The sequence below is a fragment of the Trachypithecus francoisi genome, unplaced genomic scaffold, assembly GCF_009764315.1.
Source record: "Trachypithecus francoisi isolate TF-2019V2 unplaced genomic scaffold, Tfra_2.0 Lachesis_group9, whole genome shotgun sequence".
Classification (NCBI taxonomy): Eukaryota; Metazoa; Chordata; class Mammalia; order Primates; family Cercopithecidae; genus Trachypithecus; species Trachypithecus francoisi.
In genome coordinates this window covers 4,914,113-4,934,396 of record NW_022681474.1, presented here as the reverse complement: position 1 = coordinate 4,934,396, position 20,284 = coordinate 4,914,113, and the positions used below count along the sequence as shown (strand labels likewise).

The 20,284-nt window shown below is 44.7% G+C and overlaps 1 protein-coding gene across 3 annotated transcripts in view; it reads left to right on the top strand.

Moving 5' to 3' along the window:
* Positions 1-18,961, top strand: part of CDC123 (cell division cycle 123) — a 55,194-nt gene extending 36,233 nt beyond the window's left edge. For 2 of the 3 annotated variants that reach the window (XM_033209215.1, XM_033209216.1), the window contains 6 exons: positions 3,994-4,069; positions 6,075-6,197; positions 7,388-7,416; positions 15,447-15,575; positions 17,952-18,089; positions 18,680-18,961. In XM_033209215.1, coding sequence (XP_033065106.1) covers positions 3,994-4,069; positions 6,075-6,197; positions 7,388-7,416; positions 15,447-15,575; positions 17,952-18,089; positions 18,680-18,706 — 522 coding nt within the window. In that variant the 3' untranslated portion in view covers positions 18,707-18,961. The remainder of the gene's footprint in view (positions 1-3,993; positions 4,070-6,074; positions 6,198-7,387; positions 7,417-15,446; positions 15,576-17,951; positions 18,090-18,679) is intronic. The other variant, XM_033209217.1, reaches the window with a different exon arrangement.
* Positions 18,962-20,284: the final 1,323 nt, after the last annotated feature.

Here is a 20,284-nt window from a genome sequence, read left to right as displayed (position 1 = left end):
ATATACAGACACCTTTAACAAAACAAACACCTTTTTATGCCTCACAGCTGCACCTCATTGTTTCAGCATTTTACCATTTTTTATATTGTTCACTACCTTACAAATAACTTACAAGAATAAGAGGATAGGCCAGGCACAGTGACTCATGCCTGTAATCCCAACACTTTGAGAGGCCGAGGTGGGTGGATCAACTGAGGTCAGGAGTTTGAGACCAGCCTGGCCACCATGGCGAAACCCCATGTCTCTACTAAAAATACCAGAGTTACCTGGGCATGGTAGTGGTTGCCTGTAATCTTAGCTACTCGGGAAATTGAGGCTGAAGAATTGCTTGAACCCAAGAGGTGGAGGTTGCAGTGAGCTGAGATGGTGCCATTGCACTCCAGCCTGGGTGACAAGAGTGAAGCTCTGTCTCAAAAAAAAAGAGGATAGTGAAAAAACAACTTCATTAGAAATTCTGATGAGTTTAAACGTAGTAAACCTCAATTTTTATTCCAAATTTTCCTAGTTTTGAAACACACACACGTACCCTGATCTGCACCAGGTTCTTAGCTACAACTGACTGCTCATCGACTGTCGTGAATGGATCCGAAACATAACCTTTTTTTTTTTTTGAGACACAGTTTTGCTCTGTTGCCCAGGCTGGAGTGCAGTGGCACGATCTCAGCTCACTGAAACCTCCACCTCCTGGACTAAAGCAATTCTCTGCCTCAGCCTCCCGAGTAGCTGGGATTACAGGTGTGCACCACCACCACCCAGCTAATTTTTGTATTTTTGGTAGAGACAGGGTTTCACCATGTTGACCAGGATGGTCTCGAACTCCTGACCTCAAGTGAAACGCCTGCCTCAGCCTCCCAAAATGCTGGGATTACAGGCGTGGGCCACTGCGCCTGGCCTAACTTCTAAATGCAGACTCCACGTTTCAGCTCTCATTCCTGGTCCTTCTCGCACTTGCATTGTCAAAATGCCAACTTTCCAAAACTTGGACAACTCATAGTTTGTTGAAAAGAGAATGGTCATCTTTGCTCCATAATTGCGTTTTTACATTTATGTGAAAATTACATTTCATTGTTGATCTTGTAACACCAATTCGAATTAGTGCAGTAATTTTAAAAATATGTCTTTAGTGTCAGTTTGCTTCTAGCTACGTTTGTACGTATGTACACATGCTTTCAAAATTGGTCTGTTGACTCACTGCGTTGAGTAATTTTTAATGTGTCGACTGTAGATAGACTTCTCTTTTAGGATTATACCGTGTGCATGGAGCAGTTAATTTACTAGTTAAGTGACTTCTTACCAAGCTACCAATTACTAGATCTTAGAGTGCTTGTAGGTGAGATTCTTACATACAACTTGTGAGATTTTTTTTCCCTCACTTAATAGCATAGTGTGAGCATTTTCCCAGCTTATTAAACACTTCTATACCTTAAATAATATAGTCATATCTATTGCTTCACGCAGCAAACAACTATTAAGTACCTGGCTGTGGTGCTTCTGCCAGGTACTAGAAAGAGATCATTTCCTTAGCCTTTCTCTGAGGCACAGTCTTTTTTAAGAAGTCGTCATTGGCCGGGCGCGGTGGCTCAAGCCTGTAATCCCAGCACTTTGAGAGGCCGAGACGGGTGGATCGCGAGGTCAGGAGATCGAGACCAACCTAGCTAGCACGGCGAAACCCTGTCTCTACTAAAAAATACAAAAAACTAGCCGGGCGAGGTGGCGGGCACCTGTAGTCCCAGCTACTTGGGAGGCTGAGTCAGGAGAATGGCGTAAACCCAGGAGGCGGAGCTTGCAGTGAGCTGAGGTCCGGCCACTGCACTCCAGCCTGGGCGACAGAGTGAGACTCCGTCTCAAAAAAAAAAAAAAAAAGAAGTCGTCATCTACCTCCAAGATTTATTTACCAGCAGTTTGCTCTCTTATTGCCATTTTGAAAGACACCATTATCATGTGTGTAAGATTTAAAACCCAGTTTTAAAAGTGTAGGAAAGTGATACTCTTCAAGTAATTCAAATGAAAAAAGTTGCAAGTAGAATCCTGTGTATTGTTCTCTCCTGTCTGTGTGTATTTAAAATACACACACACACACATACTCTCTCTCTCTCTTTATATATAGTTACATATTCATAGGATAAATCTGGAAAGATGCACAAGAAACCTATAGCACCAGTTGCCTCTGAGGAGAAAGACAGAGGGACAGGGTGGGAGAGAGAGAGAAACTCCCTATGCCCTTCTGTGTTTTGTGAAAATCAACCAGAGTGTATGTATTATTACCTATACAAAATAGTATTTTGATAAACATTATGCAAATTTTCCAGTAAATTGTGTGCTACAATTGCTTATTTATTTGTTGCTAAGTAAAACCACTGTAGCCTCCCTCTCTCTCTCTCTGTATATACATATATATACACATATATATATAAAATTATGTATGTATATGCCTGTATGGGCTTTTAATAGATAGGAACTGTGTAGTATTTTCGTGTCAGATTCATTTAATAATTACATTTAAAAAAAATCAGATAATAAGGCTTGACTAAGGGCTTATAATAAATGAAAAATGAAATCAGTGCATTTAAAATTTCTAAGGCATATTTTAAATACATAAAATGTCCCACCTGAAATTTTCCTGATTTTTAGGATGAGAAACTTATTACTATAGTATATGAGAGTTTATATATGTATTAAATAATTAATTACAGTAATAAGACCCATTTGTGATTTGGGCCAAGGGTAGAATTGATTGACTAAAATATTGAGAAAATAGTGAGAGAGTTATTTTGGTGATTCATAGTGACAAACCTCAATAATAATTATATCAAAGTAAGGATTACTTCTGGGTACTTAAGGTAGACAAGTTAAGAATTATTTTATTTTATTTTTGAGATAGCGTCTTGCTCTGTTGCCCAGGCTAGAGTGCAGTGATGCCGTCTCAGCTCACTGCAGCCTCTGCTTCCTGGGTTCAAGCGATTCTCCTGTCTCAGCCTCCCTAGTAGCTGGGGCTACAGGTGCCTGCCACCACGCCTGGCTAATTTTTTGTATTTTTAGTAGAGATGGGGTTTCACCATGTTGGGCTGACTGGTCTTGAACTCCTGACCTCAGGTGATCTGCCCGCCTCAGCCTCCCAAAGTGCTGGGATTACAGGAGCGAGCCACTGCGCCCGGCTGGAATTACTTTATTATTTGGTATTCCTCAAGGGGTGCAGAACGTATGAATAGACATGCGGCACTGTGGTGAAAAGATGTAACTACGTTCTTGATGGTGCGCTTGTATGTCAGAGCTCTCAAAATGGCAGCTACCGGACAAGGATGCATTTTGTCATAGAATTTTAGCACAGTTTTCTTGCAGTTATTAGAATAATAGATCACAACTCTATTCCCTACATCTCATGTTAAGAATTTTTTTTTAGGCCGGGCGAGGTGGCTCAAGCCTGTCATCCCAGCACTTTGGGAGGCCGAGACGGGCGGATCACGAGGTCAGGAGATCGAGACCATCCTGGCTGACACGGTGAAACCCCGTCTCTACTAAAAAATACAAAAAACTAGCCGGTCGAGGTGGCGGGCGCCTGTAGTCCCAGCTACTCGGGAGGCTGAGGCAGGAGAATGGCGTGAACCTGGGAGGCGGAGCTTGCGGTGAGCTGAGATCCGGCCACTGCACTCCAGCCTGGGTGATAGCCAGACTCCGTCTCAAAAAAAAAAAAAAAAAAAGAATTTTTTTTTTTTTTTGAGATGGAGTTTCACTCTTGTTGTCCAGGCTGGAGTGCAGTGGCGTGATCTTTGCTCGCTGCAACCTCCGCCTCCCGGGTTCAAGTGATTCTCCTTCCTCAGCCTCCTGAGTAGCTGACAGGCATGTGCCACCATGCCCAGCCAAGAATGTTATATGATGCCTCTTTTTTAAAAAACATTTGATAATGGCAATCAAGATACAGTGTTGACCTAAAATTGCCTAGTAGACCTTACCATATGGTTGTGTTATATTAAATATTTTGTCCTTTGTCTACAGCTTGTTCTCCGAAAATGGTGTGAATTGATTCCTGGGGCTGAGTTTCGATGTTTTGTCAAGGAAAACAAGCTTATTGGTGAGTTTTTGTTTGTTTGTTTGTTTGTTTTATCCTTGAAAGTCGTCTTTAAAAGAAGACAAGCTTTTGTTGGAAGTAAATTTCCAGTAATTAGGACTGGGATATCAATCTGTTTTCATCTCAGATGCCACCTCTAACCAGTTGATACTGACTCTCTGGAATGCCGTGTTGACAAGAATCCTGAGCCCAGATTCACTTGCCACAGGACACGGTGTTGTCAGATAATCATGGCTGTCTGGATTCCAGAGATAAAAGTGGTGGTTGTCACTATTCCTGATTTAGGAATCAGGAACTCTGTATGGAATTTTCCTAAGCAGTACTTAGCAATAGTCTGCTTATTTTAAGCGTCATAAAAAGTCAAGTTTTGGAACCTTTATTTCTATTATTGGGGCACTGTTTATTATTCTAGCAAGAGAAATATGTGGACAAGTAAGTGTATTCTAAGACACCCATTTTCTTTCCTCTCAGGTTACTATTTTGTTTGCTATGATTTATTAAAGTTAAATATTGAAGAGAATGCGTTCTTTATTTTGTTTATGCATGTTTTCCATGAAGTAAAATTTATCTTCAACCTAGAAAAGTGTAATTTGAATACAATTAAATCAGCAGTATTGATTCATTGAATGTGATGTTGAAATGTGTTAACCCACCTGAAAGAAAGTTGGGGTGTTCGCATTTCTCATATCGCTCGATGTTCTTGGGGAAGCTGCAGTGTAGGTGCTCTAAAGGAGGGGGTCCTGTTGGCACATGATTGAGGAATAGGAAACCCGAATTTCAGAGCAGAGAACTTTTCCCTAGGACCGGAGCAAATTCAGGGAGTTTGTGTAATAGTCCCATTAGTGTGTTTGGAATCATGTCAGCAAGTCCCCCTGAAAAAAGGAATGTTTACTTTTCCATGGCTTGAACGAGCAGGCTGTGAAGGCCAAGTAGCACGTATGAACAAGAAAAATAGACTGCTTCTAGGCAATACAGTATGAATATGGCAGGCATCTGGTGAAGAATGATATTTTCCCAAAGAAAGTGTAAGAGTATACCAATTTGCAGACTTCTTTGGAGGAAATCAAAGCAGCAGCTGTTGATTACGTGTGTGGGCTTAGAATTGCTGCTTTAATTTTTTACATAACAAGACTTTTTGTGACTTCGAATTCCTTCCATTTTACTAAATGAAAATAACTGTTTCTATGGGCTAGGTGCTGTGGCTCACACCTGTAATGCCAACAGTTTGAGAGGCCAAGGCTGGAGGATTGCTTAAGGCCAGAAGTTCAAGACCAGCCTGGGCAATGTACTGAGACCCCATCTCTACAAAAAATAAAACGATGAGCCAGGCATGGTGGCACATGCCTGTAGTCCCGGCTACTCGGGAGACTGAGGTGTGAGGGTCACTTGAGCTCAGGAGGTGGAGGTTGTAATAAACTATGATTGTGCCACTGTACTCCAGCCTGGGCAACAGAATGAGACCCTGTGTCTACAAGAAAAAAGAAAAAAAAAAAAGGCCGAGTGTGGTGGCTTACACCTGTAATCCCAGCACTTTGGGAGGCTGAGGTGGGTGGATCATGAGATCAGGAATTCAAGGCCAGCCTGGCCAAGATGGTGAAACACTGTCTCTGCTAAAAATACAAAAAAAAATTAGCCAGGCGCAGTGGCAGGCATCTGTAATCCCAGCTACTCAGGTGCTGAGGCAGGAGAATCTCTTGAACTCGGGCGGCAGAGGTTGCAGTGAGCCAAGATCGTGCCACTGCACTTTAGCCTGGGCAATAGAGTGAGACTCTGTCTCAAAAAAAAAAACAGTAAATTCTTCCAGAAGTAAGAGGACATGGCAGTGTAGGACTTCAGGATTCACCTGTTCATATGAATCCTTACAGCTGGGTCGTGTGTGATGCAGTACCCATCCGGGTGATCTTCTAGTCTACTTTAATGGTTCTTTCCACAAAATGTTTAAATCACGTATTGATGTTTTTGAAAAGAATATTGGATGATACCAGAATGTAAAATATTTTCTTGTCAGGTATTTCTCAAAGAGACTACACACAGTACTATGATCATATTTCTAAACAAAAGGAAGAAATTTGCAGATGTATACAAGACTTTTTCAAGAAATACATACAGTACAAATTCTTAGATGAAGACTGTGAGTATTTTTTTATTGATCCCGTAAAATGAAATGAAGTATACAGTGTTGCTGGACCTTATTTACTATGGTGTATATCCTAATAACTAGATTTGAAATACTGTATTTTAAGCATTTTACTATATTATTATTTGTTATTTTTGATAGTTTGTATGTTAATTTCTTCTTCTTATTTTTTTATTTGGAGACAGTCTCACTCTGTCATCCGGGCTGAAGTGCAGTGGTACGATCTTGGCTCACACAGCCTGCATCTCTCGGGTTCAAGTGATTCTCCTGCCTCAGTCTCCCAAGTAGCTGGGGCTACAGGTGCACGTCACCACACCCGGCTAATTTTTTGTATGTTTAGTAGAGATGGAATTTCGCCATGTTTGCCAGGCTGGTCTTGAGCTCCTGGCCTCAGGTGATCCACCTACTTCAGCCTCCCAGTGTGTTGGGATTACATGTGTGAGCCACCACACCAGCCATGTTAATTTCATCTTACTTAACTAAAATCTATTTTTACTGCAAAGTCAGTTCCCCCTCTTATTTTAGATGTTTGATTGTGCATTTCAAAGGGCCTGTCTACAGAGAACAAAGTCCATCTACCTTTCTAGCTTCTCTGAATGATCAAAGACAGCACCAGTTACACAGTAAACATTTGTGGGTTGTTTTTAGGAATTGAAAGTATATTGTGTGAGAGTTTTCATACATCTGAAAATTATATCTGCTATGATTGACATTTTCTCTACTTGCCAAGACTGGGCTCTCTGGCAGATTTGACTTAAAATAAGATGAATCATGCTTCAGGCCTCATTCGATTTTCTGCTTTCTATTATAAGCTTGGCTCATTGCATTGTCCCAGATCAGTGATTGATGCCCCTTTCACCAGTACTTTGCTCAGTGACTCCTCCTGTCATTCCCATAGAACCGGTCTATGATGGGGAACTGGTTGAGATGATGTTGGTGTTTGGTTTGAATTTTTAAATATGGGGGATTATGGTTGGGGAACAGAGAACAGTAAAGCAAAGTTACATAAATAAAACATGGCAGGATGCCTTTTTATGTTTGAAGTTTTGAGATTTAGAAGCACTGAGTCCTCAGGGTCATTTATATTCTGCTGTCTTTGATTAAAACATACTTTAATTTTCAAAAGGAGATTTACATCATGAAATATTAGTTCATTAATAACTGACTTTTTTTCTCCTTTACAGTTGTGTTCGATATATACAGAGACAGTAGGGTAAGTAAAAACTCTGTCTGATATGCTTTAAAATAAGAGCTGGTTTTATAAGCAGGCAGAGCATGCCTTTGCTATGTGTGTGAAGGATCTACTGCTCAAAAAATATTTTGTCTGGGTGCAGCAGCTCACGCCTGTATTCCCAGCACTTTGGGAGGCTGAGGCAGGGACATCATTTGAGCTCAGGAGTTTGAGACTAGCCTGGGCAACATAGTGAGACCTCATCTCTACTAAAAATAAAAAAAATCAGCCCAGGCCGGGCACCGTGGCTCACCCCTGTAACCTCAGCACTTTGGGAGGCTGAGGCAGGAGGATCACTTGAGGTCACGAGTTCGAGATCAGCCTGGCCAACATGGTGAAACCCCGTCTTTACTAAAAATACAAAAAAATGAGCCAGGCATGGTGGCGGGTGCCTATAATCCCAACTACTCAGGAGGCAGAGGTTTCAGTAAGCCCAGATCACGCCATTGCGCTCCAGCCTGGGCAACAGAGCGAGACAAAAGAGAAAAAAAAAATATCCGGGCCTGGTGGTGTGTGCCCAGTTATGCAAGAGGCTGAGCTGGGAGGATCCCTTGAGCCCAGGAATTCACGGCTGCAGTGAGCCTTTATTGCGCCACTGCTCTCCAGCCTGGGTGACAGAGTGAGACCCCATCCCCTCCTCAAATTTTTTTTTTTCCTCACACCAACTAAGGTGTTTGAAATTCACCATGGTCAAAAATCTCCCCTTAAAATATACCTAACATTAGGGGACTTAATACCTGAAATCATTGTGTACCATGATTTAGGGATTCTTTATTGAGCCGGTCGGTAAATGGGCACCTTCCATCCTACTTGTCATTTGTGTCAGAGGTCAGGGCATGCTTAAAATAGTTCAGTTTGCACACTTAATTACGGCCAGGAGTTGGTCACTTGATATTTATATAATTATTTTGGCCAGGTACGGTGGCTCAGGCCTGTAATCCCAGCACTTTGGGAGGCCAAGGCGGGCAGATCACCTGAGATGGGGAGTTCGAAACCCACCTGACCAATATAGAAAAACCCTGTCTCCACTAAAAATACAAAATTAGCCGGGCATGGTGGCGCATGCCTGTAATCCTAGCTACACAGGAAGCTGAGGCAGGAGAATCGCTTGAACTGGGAGGTGGAGGTTGCAGTGAGTCGAGATCACGCCATTGCTTTCCAGCCTGGGCAGCAAGAGCAAAACTCTGTCTCAAAAAATAATAATAATTATTATTATTATTTTAAAAGTGACTCAGAGTTTGAGTTAGTTTTATTTTTAGACAGAAGAGGATTACTTTATTTTTTAAATCTTGAAAGTGATGAAAACTTCTGTAAGGAAAAAGTTAAAGTGACTTATTATTAAACTTATGTACTGCTGACTTAATGAAGAATTACTAGAGCAGAGATTTCACTGCCCAAGACACATCATCTTTATTAAGAAGTTTAAGTCACTAGATGCTGTTTGGTGCTGAGTGCTCTTTGACATTGTGAAGAAGCTAGCAGATGCGTTTTCCCGTGTGTCACCAACACACGAGCAGAATATTTCTCATTCCCCCTCCGTGCTTAGATCAGCCTCATTGTAAGTGAGACAGTCATTTGATCTGAGTCACCATTGGACATCTTTGAATCATCTTTGGACAAAAAGATATGGCCCATATGGTCATGTCCCAGAATAACTGTTAACTGTTCATTTAACTCTTACGTCAGAAGACATCACTCTATTTTCACCTCATTGTCTTCAAAGATGATGGTGTCTGTTAAGAGTTACTAGAAAGAGGGGCTTTAGGCCATTGTAGTGGCTCACGCCTGTATTTTCAGCACTTTGGGAAGCTGAGGTGGGAGGATGGCTTGAGCCCAGGAGTTCGAGATCACCTGGGCTGAACATAGTGAGACCTTGTCTCTACATAAAAATGAGCCAGGTGTGGTGGTTTGTGCCTCTAGCTCCTCCCGGGAGCTGAGTTGGGAGGATCGCTTGAGACTGGGAGGTTGAGGCTGCAGTGAGCCATGATCGTAACTGTCATGCCTCTCAGTGTACACCAAGTTGTGTCTGGTCTTTTGCAGACTGCCATGGTGAATAATCCCATACGTGTGTCATTTCCCACGCTGCAGGAATCTACAGGGTGAATTCCTAGAAGTGGGATTGCTGGCTCAAAAGTGAAATGTATTTTAATGTTGACAGATAACTGTAGTTTACCTCCCCTAGAGGTTACACCTGACCAGATCCCCCCGGGAATGCATCAGAGTACCTGCAGGCTTCCTCAGAGCTTGCCGTTACAATATAGGGTCACACTCTTCAGGGTTTTTGGGGTTTCATAGAGAAATGATGTTTCCGTATAATTTCCGTTTCTGTTTTTCTTAGTAAATGAGGATGAAGTTTATGTTTTCGTATATTTAAGCGTCGTTTCTGTGAACCATTGCTTCGTGTCTTTTTCACATTTTCTATTATTTTCCTCAAAATAGAGGCACTGTTTAGGTATTACAGAGGCCTTTGTCATTAGTCTTTTCCTGTGAACAAGATCACATATATTATTTGCTTCTTTTCTGGCTTTTTTTTTTTTTTTTTTTTGAGACGGAGTCTCGCTCTGTCGCCCAGGCTGGAGTGCAGTGGCGCGATCTCCACTCACTGCAAGCTTCGCCTTCCAGGTTCACGCCATTCTCCTGCCTCTGCCTCCCGAATAGCTGGGACTACAGGCGCCCACCACCATGCCCGGCTAGTTTTTGTAGTTTTAGTAGAGACGGGGTTTCACCGTGTTAGCCAGGATGGTCTTGATCTCCTGACCTTGTGATCTGCCTGTCTCGGCCTCCCAAAGTGCTGGGATTACAGGTTTTCTGGCTTTTGAATTTTAGCCATCATTCAAAAAAATACTTCCCCATGGTTTTTGCCTAGTTCTTTTGTAATTTCTTGTTCTCCGTTTCAATATTGGGTCTGTTTGGTGTTTGTTCCTTTGCGTGTTTGGTATGCGGTATGGATCCCCCTTAGTCTTTTTGTCTGCACCAATATTTTTATATTATACTGACCTTCAGATTGATGATGATTTCCCAAGTTCTTAGGGCGTTAATCCCTGTTGCATTTGCAGACTCTCATTCGGGCTGGTTCTTTATTGTTTTGTAAATCAGTTTATTTATTTACTTTGAGTTCATCTTCAGTGAGCTTGTTCTTTTGTTTATGAGAATCCCAAAGATCCTAAATTTTGGATTTTTCATTTGCTTCTACCATGTTCCCCAAAACTTATTCAGACGACAATGTCATTGTCTCCTGCCCCTCCATTAGAACTGTCTCCTCACACCCCTTTCCTGAGGCTGTGGCCTTCTGGAGTTGGTGTTTGAGTTCTGATTCCCTTCCCGTGGCCAGTCTGCTAGGAGACCCTCCCACAGGTTCCCACAGCACTAGAGTTGATTCGTTTAGTTCTGTTCTTCGGGTTCTTCTTGTTTCTGGCCCCTGGTCTTTCTCATAATCTCAGTTACACTTTTAAAGGGCGTGTCATAGCATGTGTTTCCTCCTGTTTGGAACAGCAGGCCTTGAGAGTTACCATAGCTGGCTGTGTTTCTGGAGCCCTCACGTATCTCACACTCCAGCCAAAATAACCTGCTCCCACAACGGGCGGTCGTGGCGTGGCCTCTGCACATGAGAGCCGCCGTTCTTGTTAACTGGTCCGCTTTTCCTGCCAACACCACCCTTCTCCCAGAGCATCGCTGTTATCCTGCAGGTGCCCAGGTCCTTTGGGAAACGTTTCCAGCCTTCCCTCGCACATGCAGGCACACTCTCCTTTGCGCCTCTCCACTCTCGCAATTCCCTGTTCTTGCCTCTCTCGAAGCAAAATACCCTGCACATTGCCATTGTTGGATGGTTTTTGGTTCTGTTTTGGGGAGGAGATGTGTGTTCTGCTCAAGCCTGAGCTCTTGGAAGGAATCGATTCTGTGTTACGATCTTCATACCCTAGTGCCTAACACAGTGTCTGGTCCCTACAGCTTGATCGGGACAGGGGGACAGTCAGTTGGTACAAGGACAGTTAGTCCAACTGCTCTTTGCTTATTGGATTGCCTCAAAGCAGAATTAACTTCTCAGGCTGTTTTTGCTTGAGATGTCATGTGAAAACATGTAATGGCCGGGCATGGTGGCTTATGCCTGTAATCCCAGCACTTTAGGAGGCTGAGGCAGGCAGATCACCTGAGGTCAAGAGCGCAAGACCAGCCTGGCCAACATGGTGAAACCCCATCTCTACTAAAAATACAGAAATTAGTCAGGCACAGTGGCAGGTGCCTGTAATCCCAGCTACTTGGGAGGCTGAGGCAGGAGGATCACTTGAGCCCATGAGGAGGAGGCTGCAGTGAGCTGAGATCACGCGACTGTACTCACAAAAATAGGGCAAGACTGTCTCAAAAAAAAAGTTATGGCCAGGTGCGGTGGCTCACGCCTGTAATCCCAGCACTTTGGGAGGCTGAGGTGGGCGGATCACGAGGTCAGGAGATTGAAACCATCCTGGCTAACACGGTAAAACCACGTCTCTACTTAAAAAAAATGCAAAAAATTAACCAGGCGTGGCGGCGGGTGCCTGTAGTCCCAGCTACTTGGGAGGCTGAGGCAGGAAAATGGTGTGAACCCGGGAGGCGGAGCTTGCAGTGAGCTGAGATCGCGCCACTGCACTCCAGCCTGGGCAACTGAGCGAGACTCTGTCTCAAAAAAAAAAGAAAAGTTATAAAATCTTGATCCTGATCCTCCTACTTTATTAAAGCCTGATTATAGCTGGGTTTTTTTACTTCCTCATTTTTTTGTACTAGAGGATAGCTTCTGAGCTACAGAGTACACTGCCAATTAAAGTGGTGGTTTGTTTTCGTTTAAAAATGTGTTTTGGGCTTGGTGCAGTGGCTCACGCCTATAATCTCAGCACTTTAGGAGGCCAAGGTGGGCGGATCACCTGAGTTTAAGAATTGGAGACCAGCCTGACTAACATGGTGACACCCCGTCTCAGCCAAAAATAGAAAATTAGCCGGGCGTGGTGGCACATGCCTGTAGTCCCAGCTACTTGGGAGGCGGAGGCAGGAGAATCGCATGAACCCAGGAAGGGGAAGTTGCAGTGAGGTGAGATGGTACCATTGCACTCCTGCCTGGGCTACAAGAGTGAAACTCTGTCTCAGAAAAAAAAAGGAAAAAATGTGTTTTGGTTTTTTGCATTGTGGCATATTCCTATATTAAAGATGTGATTGTTTAAAAAAAAAAATGCGTTCATTTTACTGATTATAAAAAGCCAAGTAGAGGCTGGCACAGTGGGTCACACCTGTAATCCCAACACTTCGGGAGACGAAGCCAGGCCGATCATGAGGTCAGGAGATGGAGACCATCCTGACTAACACTGTGAAACCTCATCTCTACTAAAAATACAAAAATTTAGCCAGGTGTGGTGGCGGACGCCTGTAGTCCCAGCCACTCTGGAGGCTGAGGCAAGAGAATCACTTGAACCTGGGAGGCGGAGGTTGCAGTGAGCAGAGATCACGCCACTGCATTCCAGCCTGGGTGACAGAGCAAGACTCTGTCTCAAAATAAATAAATAAAAAAAATAAAAAGTCAAGTAGAAAGGGTTTGGAAGTTAGAAAATACCCATTTTGTTGTCATGACATATATTGAAGACATCTTAGCAGTATTCGCCAAAATGAAGTTGACATCATTACGAAGAAGTTGTTTGATGGCTGATACTGGTTCACATAGTTCCAGGAATGAAGAAGTGGGTGCCGAATGGAGATGAGGAAACAACTGAAGCAGTGAGAGAGATTTGCAGGGCATCTCCTGGGGCTCGTAGAAAACGAGGAACTTACCCAACCGGGTGTGCTGAAAGCATCCTGCCACAGGCTTGTGCCACTTACTAGAGGTTCTGGAATTTGAAGCAAGTCCTAATAAGATGTTTCATCTTTCTTCACATTTCGCTCTTGCTCAGCTGAGAAGCAGCACCAGATATTAGGCCTGCTGGCTCAGCGGTCTTGGTGCTTGGAATTTCATGCACACACACCCGCTCAGGACCTGGCGGCAACACATTTATAGAAAAAAACATTCATTGTTAACCAAACGGCGCAAATGTATGAATGTTTCAGTAGAAAAGGTTTATCTTTGCTCCATCCACTTCGTGTCATTAGGTGTTCGTGATCAGATGCCGTGGCCGTCATTCCTGGCGGCGTGGCCCATGCGCCCCTGCTCTCTGCGTGTCAGTACTGGCTGTTTTCTGCTCAGAGGCCAACCTCCCCTTCATATGCTGTCAAGCTCTATTCTACAGACTTACTACATTCACATAGAAAGAAACCAGCATCTTCAGGCTGGGCAGGGTGGCTCACAGGGAGGCCAAGGCGGGAGGACATTTGAGGTTAGGAGTTTGAGACCAGACCATGGCCAACATGGTAAGATCCTATCTCTAGTAAAAATACAAAAATTAACCAAGCATACTGGCGCATGCCTGTAATCCCAGCTACTCGGGAGCTGAGGCAGGAGAATCACTTGAACCTAAGAGGCGGAGGTTGCAGTGAGCCAAGATCGCACCACTGTACTCCGGCCTGGGCAACAGAGTGAGACTCTCTCAAAAAAAAAAAAAAAAAGAAAGGAAACAGCATCTTCATACTTGCATATGGTAAAAAAAAATCCGTTCTTGGCAGCAGACCTTCCTGAGTCAGAAGCGCTGCTCTCTGGAGCCGCAGGCACTGCCTGGGTCTGTCTGGCTTCCCCTGAACGGAGCACCGAAGGCTCCGGGAAGGCGCTTTAGTCAGACTGCAGACCCTGAGCCTTTGGTGACAGTTCCCTTCCCTGCTGGAATTTGTTTTTTGGGGGAGACACAGTCTTGCTTTGTCACCCAGGGTAGGTGGGGCGCGTGTTGTGATCATGGCTCACAGCAGCCTTGACCTTGGCGCGTGTTGTGATCACAGCTCACAGCAGCCTTGACCTCCTGGGCTCAAGTGATCCTCCTACCTCAGCCCCCTAAGTAGCTGGGACTGCAGGCATGTGCCACCATATTCAGCTAATTTTTTTTGTTTTTGAGACGGAGTCTTGCTCTGTCGCCCAGGCTGGAGTTCAGTGGCGCAATCTCAGCTCCCTGCAAGCTCCACCTCCCGGGTTCATGCCATTCTCCTGCCTCAGCCTCCCGAGTAGCTGGGACTATAGGCGCTCGCCACCTCGCCCGGCTAATTTTTTGTATTTTTAGTAGAGATAGGGTTTCACTGTGTTATCCAGGATGGTCTCGATCTGACCTCATGATCCGCCCGTCTCGGCCTCCCAAAGTGCTGGGATTACAGGCGTGAGCCACCACACTCAGCCTCAGCTAATTTTTGTATATTTTTTTGTAGAGATGGGGTTTCACCATGTTGCCCAGGCTGGTCTTCAACTCCTAAGCTCAAGTGATCTGGCCACCTCAGCCTCCCAAAGTGCTGGGATTATAGGTGTGAGCCACTGCGCCCAGCCCTGCTAGAATCTTTGACTTAAAATTCCAGTGTGGCTTGAGGCTGGAGTTGGAACGTATCTCTTAGGCAGAGCTTTTCTGGGTCCCTTCTCTCTAAATTCACAGGGGGCCCTCCCTTTAGATCTCTGTCTACTCTATTCAGACAGGCGGCCCTTTCTCAGATGGGACCTAGAGGGATGATCTTTTGAAATAAGTGAGATTTTTAAGATTACAATAATATGAAGAATATCTTTCTGGCTGGGTGATGTGGCTCATGTCTATAATCCCAGCACTTTGGGAGGCCGAGGTGAGAGGATCGCTTGAACCCAAGAGTTCAAGACCAGCCTGGGCAACATGGTGAGACCCTGTCCTCTAAGAAAACACAAAAATTAGCTGCATGTGGTGGCGCATGCCTGTAGTCCCAGGTACTCAGGAGGCTGAGGCAGGAGGATCCTTTGAACCCAGGAGGTCAAGGCTGCAGTGAGCCGTGATCACACCACTGCACTGCAGCCTGGGCAACAGCATGAGAGCCTGTCTCAGAATAAAAACACGTTTCTTTCTCAGAAGACAGAGTACAGACTGTGCTTGTTTTTGTTTTTTCTCTCTCTCTCTCTGCTACAGGGGAAGGTGTGGCTCATTGATTTTAATCCATTTGGCGAAGTCACAGATTCACTGCTGTTCACCTGGGAAGAACTGATATCTGAGAACAAGTTAAACGGTGATTTGAGTGAAGTAGATGCTCAAGAGCAGGTAAGGCATTTTTAAAATAGATACAACGTAAACCTTTTCAGTCTACTGACTGACTGCTTGTTCTTCAGACGCACAGGGAGGCGGCAATGGCCAGGACCCTTCCGAAGCGCAGAGTGTAACACAGCTTTCCTGGTGGCTAACTTCCCCGTGGTGGTGGTCAGAGGTGGGCACCACTTAACTTTATGTACGGAAGTCAGGGTCATCTGATCCGTTTTTTCAGTTCCTTTTCTGAGCTGCTTCTGTCACACCCAACCTGGAGGAATCGTGGTCCCAGATCAGCTCATGCATCTGTTCCTTGTGACCCCAGCCCCAGCTGCTGAGGCTGCCGGAGAAGTTACGTATGTGCAGACCAGCGGGTTCCTGTCAGCTTTCTCCTCCATTTCCATGGCGACTGGTTCACACCTTGACGCTTCTCAGTCTCCCATCGTTCCTTCCTTCCTCTCAGCGGACGATTTAACATCCTCTTTCCAGGAAAAGGGAACCCACTGATGAGAATTCCCTCAGTTGATTACTCATCACACCTACAAGCTCGTCCGTCCCTTCCTGAGTCTGATCTCCCACTCAGGACACTGTGTCCTCCTCTCTCTCCAGCTGCCCTCTGCTCTTTTTCCAATTCTTCCTCTCTACCAACTCTGTCCGTCCAGATTTAGTCATGTTCAGATACCTCCCATCCGAAAAAAGCAAAACATTGTTCAACCCAGTTTCTTCACCCAGCCACTCTCTCCTTTCCTGTCAGCTTCACAGCCAAACTTTAATCTTCAAACAACTTTGTAGTGTTGTTTTCTGCCCATAAAAGTAACATGCTCATTCTCAAAGAAAATTTAAAAATCACCTATGACTCTACCACCTTGAGAACCAGTGTTTATATTTTGGTATATAATGTGCATTTAAACACATACATAGACCTTTGTAAATAAATGAGATCATACTACATATGCAATTACATGTCCTGAGGTTTTCACAGTGTTCTCTTGTGAGCATTTTATATCTTTTAAAAAATAGTTTTGGGCCAGACGTAGTGGCTCACACCTGTGATCCCAGCGCTTTGGGAGGCCGAGACTGGTGGATCACCTGAGGTCAGGCATTCGAGACCAGCCTGGCCAACATGGTGAAACTGCATCTCTACTAAAAATACAAAAAATTAGCCAGACATGGTGGCGGGTGCCTGTAATCCCAGCTACTTGGGAGGCTGAGGCAGGAGAGTTACTTGAACCTGGAAGGTGGAGGTTGCAGCAATGAGCCGAGATCACACCATTGCCCTCCAGCCTGGGTGACAGAGTGAGAATTCATCTCAAAAAAAAAACTGGCCGGGTGCAGTGGCTCACACCTGTAATCCCAGTACTTTGGGAGGCCGAGGCAGGTGGATCACCTGAGGTTGTGAGTTCGAGACCATCCTGACCAACATGGAAAAACCCCGTCTCTACCAAAAGTACAAAAATTAGCCAGGCGTGGTGGTGCGTGCCTATAATCCCAGCTACTCAGGAGGCTGAGGCAGGAGAAACGCTGGAGCCCAAGAGGCGGAGGTTGCGGTGAGCCAAGATCACTCCATTGCACTCCAGCCTGGGCAACAAGAGTGAAACTTCGTCTAAAAAAAAAAAAATTAGTTTTGGCAGCTAGGCATGGTGGTTCATGCCTATAATCCTAGCACTTTGGGAGGCTGAGGCAGGCAGATCACCTGAGGTCAGGAGTTTGAGACCAGCCTGGCCAACATAGTGAAATCCCCATCTCTACTAAAAATACAAAAATTGGCCGGACGTGGTGACGCACGCCTGTAGTCGCAGCTACTCAGGAAGCTGGAGTGGGAGAACCGCTTAAACCCGGGAGGCAGAGGTTGCAGTGAGCAACAGAGACCTGGGTAACAGAGATCGCGCCCCAGCACTGCACTCCAGCCTGAGAGCAGAGCGAGACTTTGCCTCAAAAAAAAAAACTGAAAAAGAAAATAGTTTGGGCTGGGTGCAGCAGCCCGCCGAGCCTGTAATCTTAACACTTGGGGAGGCCAAGGCAGGAGGATTGCTTCAGCTCAGGAGATCAAGACCAGCCTGGGCAGCATACTGAGACCTTGTCCGTACTCAAATTGAAAAAACTCAGCTAGGTGTGGTGGCGCATGCCTATAGTCTCAGCTACTTGGGAGGCTGAAGTGCGAGGTTCACCCGAGCCCAGGAGGTCGAGGCTGCAGTGAGCCACGGCACTCCAGCTGGAATTACAGACGTGAGCTACCGTGCCCAGCTCATTTTAACTTTGGAATCTTCCTTTCTCCTTACCAGGTACAGAAGAAAACATGGAGTTGAAATTGTTCTGCTAGGTTCTTTTTTAGTTCAGAGAATAGGCCTAAAAATAAATGACTGCCACTCTTTCTCTTTTTTCTTCTTTGTACAGGATTCCCCAGCTTTCCGTCGCACAGACAGTGAAGTAACAGTCCAGCCTAGCCCCTATTTGAGTTACCGGCTGCCTAAGGACTTTGTAGACCTGTCTACAGGGGAGGACGCTCACAAGCTAATAGACTTCCTTAAGCTGGTAAAGTCTATGTGCATTTAGTATGCTGGCCGTCTTTTCAAATAGACCTTCAAATTGGTTTTTATATAATATTTCATTGGAATCCAGTATCACCTAGACTTTGATGCTTATGAATGGAGCCGAGTTACTGAGTTAGATCATTTTCTAATTAAATATAAAATAGGAGCTGAAGGCATAATTTATTGATTAGAGTGACAGAAAATGTTTTTATGCTGTATATGCCTTTTGAACATTTTTCAAAATACTTGTAACTTTGAAGAAAGTGTGTATATTGTTAGAGGGCTGCACGGAGAGCAAGTCTCTGCTTGGTGGTGATTTTACTCAAGAGGGAATGTGAATATTTATACTTCCGTGTGGATTTCTGTGTAGGAGTTTCCCTATGTATGGAAGAAAGAGAAGAAAATACTCAGGTACCTGAGGATAATTTGTTTAGGAGTCAAAGTGATAAACTAGTTTAATGAATTAAAGCATGGTTTTCCATGATAATTTTTAATCACATCTTTGCCAAGACCTCTAGAAAATTACAACTGCTGAGCAGATATCCCAAGGAGCATGTGCTATTTTAATGTCCCCTTGGTATTCTTTGGCAGAAGAGAAATCAGCAAGAGGATGACTGATGAGCATGCTGGAGCTGGAGAAGAGGAGGCCCCGCCCCGCCCCGCCGCTCCGGGAGCTGCTCATCAGCCACAGCTTCATGCCAACCCTGATGCGGGCGGGCCAGGCAGTGTGGACATCAGCCGCTTTTTATATTCATGTACATCACCTGGGGAAAAAAACAGAGGGACTTTGCTACTTGTAAAAATAACATAATAAATAGATCTTAAGCATAGGAAACCATACTGTTCTGATAATAAAATGCTTTCTATGAAATACGTTGCTTTTCTACCCGGTCGTTTTATTTATTTATTTTTATTTTTATTTTTTGAGACAGTCTCGCTGTGTCGCCCAGGATGGAGTGCACTGGTTCATTCTCAGCTCACTGCAACCTCCACCTCCTGGTTCAAGTGATTCTGCTGCCTCAGCGTCCCGAGTAGCTGGGATTACAGGTGCCCACCACCACACCCAGCTGATTTTTATATTTTTAGTAGAGGCAGGACTTCACCATGTTGGAACCAGGCTGGTCTGGAACTCCTGATCCTCAAGTGATCTGCCCACCTCAGCCTCCCAAAGTGCTGGGATTATAGGTGTGAGCCACCACACCCAGCCTGTTTTATTTAGGGACAGAGTCTTGTTCTGTTGCCCAGGCTGGAGTGCAGTGGCACAATCACGGCTCACTGCAGCCTCAATCTCCTGGACTCAGGCAATCCTGCCTCAGCCCCCTGAGTAACTGGGACTACCAGTGCACACCACCACGCCCAGCTGATTTTTATATTTTTTTTGTAGAGATAGGGTTTTGCCACGTGGCCTTTTTAAAAGGCCACCATGTTTAAGTGATGATATCAAATGTGCCTAATTTACCGAGGCTTTGTGATGTGCCAGACATTCTACTAAGAGCTCTTTCTGTATTAGTTGACATCACCAGGCAATTTGAAGGATACAGACATCACAATTTCCCAGGGTAACTGCCCGATGTGGTATCCAGTGGTAATCTTCGTCCTCAGTACTTTATATTTGTATTCAGTACGTCAGATGCCCTTTCTTTTTTTCTTTCTTTTAAGTAGTAGAGATGGGGTTTCCCTGTGTTGCCCAGACTGATCTCAAACTCCCGGCCTTAAGTGATCCTCCTGCCTCAGCCTTCCAAACTGCTGGGATTACAGGTGTTGTTTAATGTACAGGTGCTTCAAAAATACTTTTGTTTTTTTAAACTACTTACAGGTATCTACCCACCTATGATGGATTTAGTATCAAGGGTTGATTTTAAGTTTAGCTCTGGAAGCTGGCTTTGTCAAGATGGCATTTTACCAAGCCAAAGAAAATGTAAATGTATTTGATACCAATTGAAAACATTCTGACTAGGCTGGGTGCGGTGGCTTACGCCTGTAATCCCAGCACTTTGGGAGCCCGAGATGGGCGGATCACCTAAGGTCAGGAGTTCGAGACCAGCCTGACCAATATGGTGAAATGCCGTTTCTACTAAAAATACAAAAATTAGCTGGGCGTGGTGGTGGGTGCCTATAGCCCCAGCTACTTGGGAGGCTGAGGCAGGAGAATCGCTTGAACCTGGGAGGCGGAGGTTGCAGTAAGCTGAGATCGCA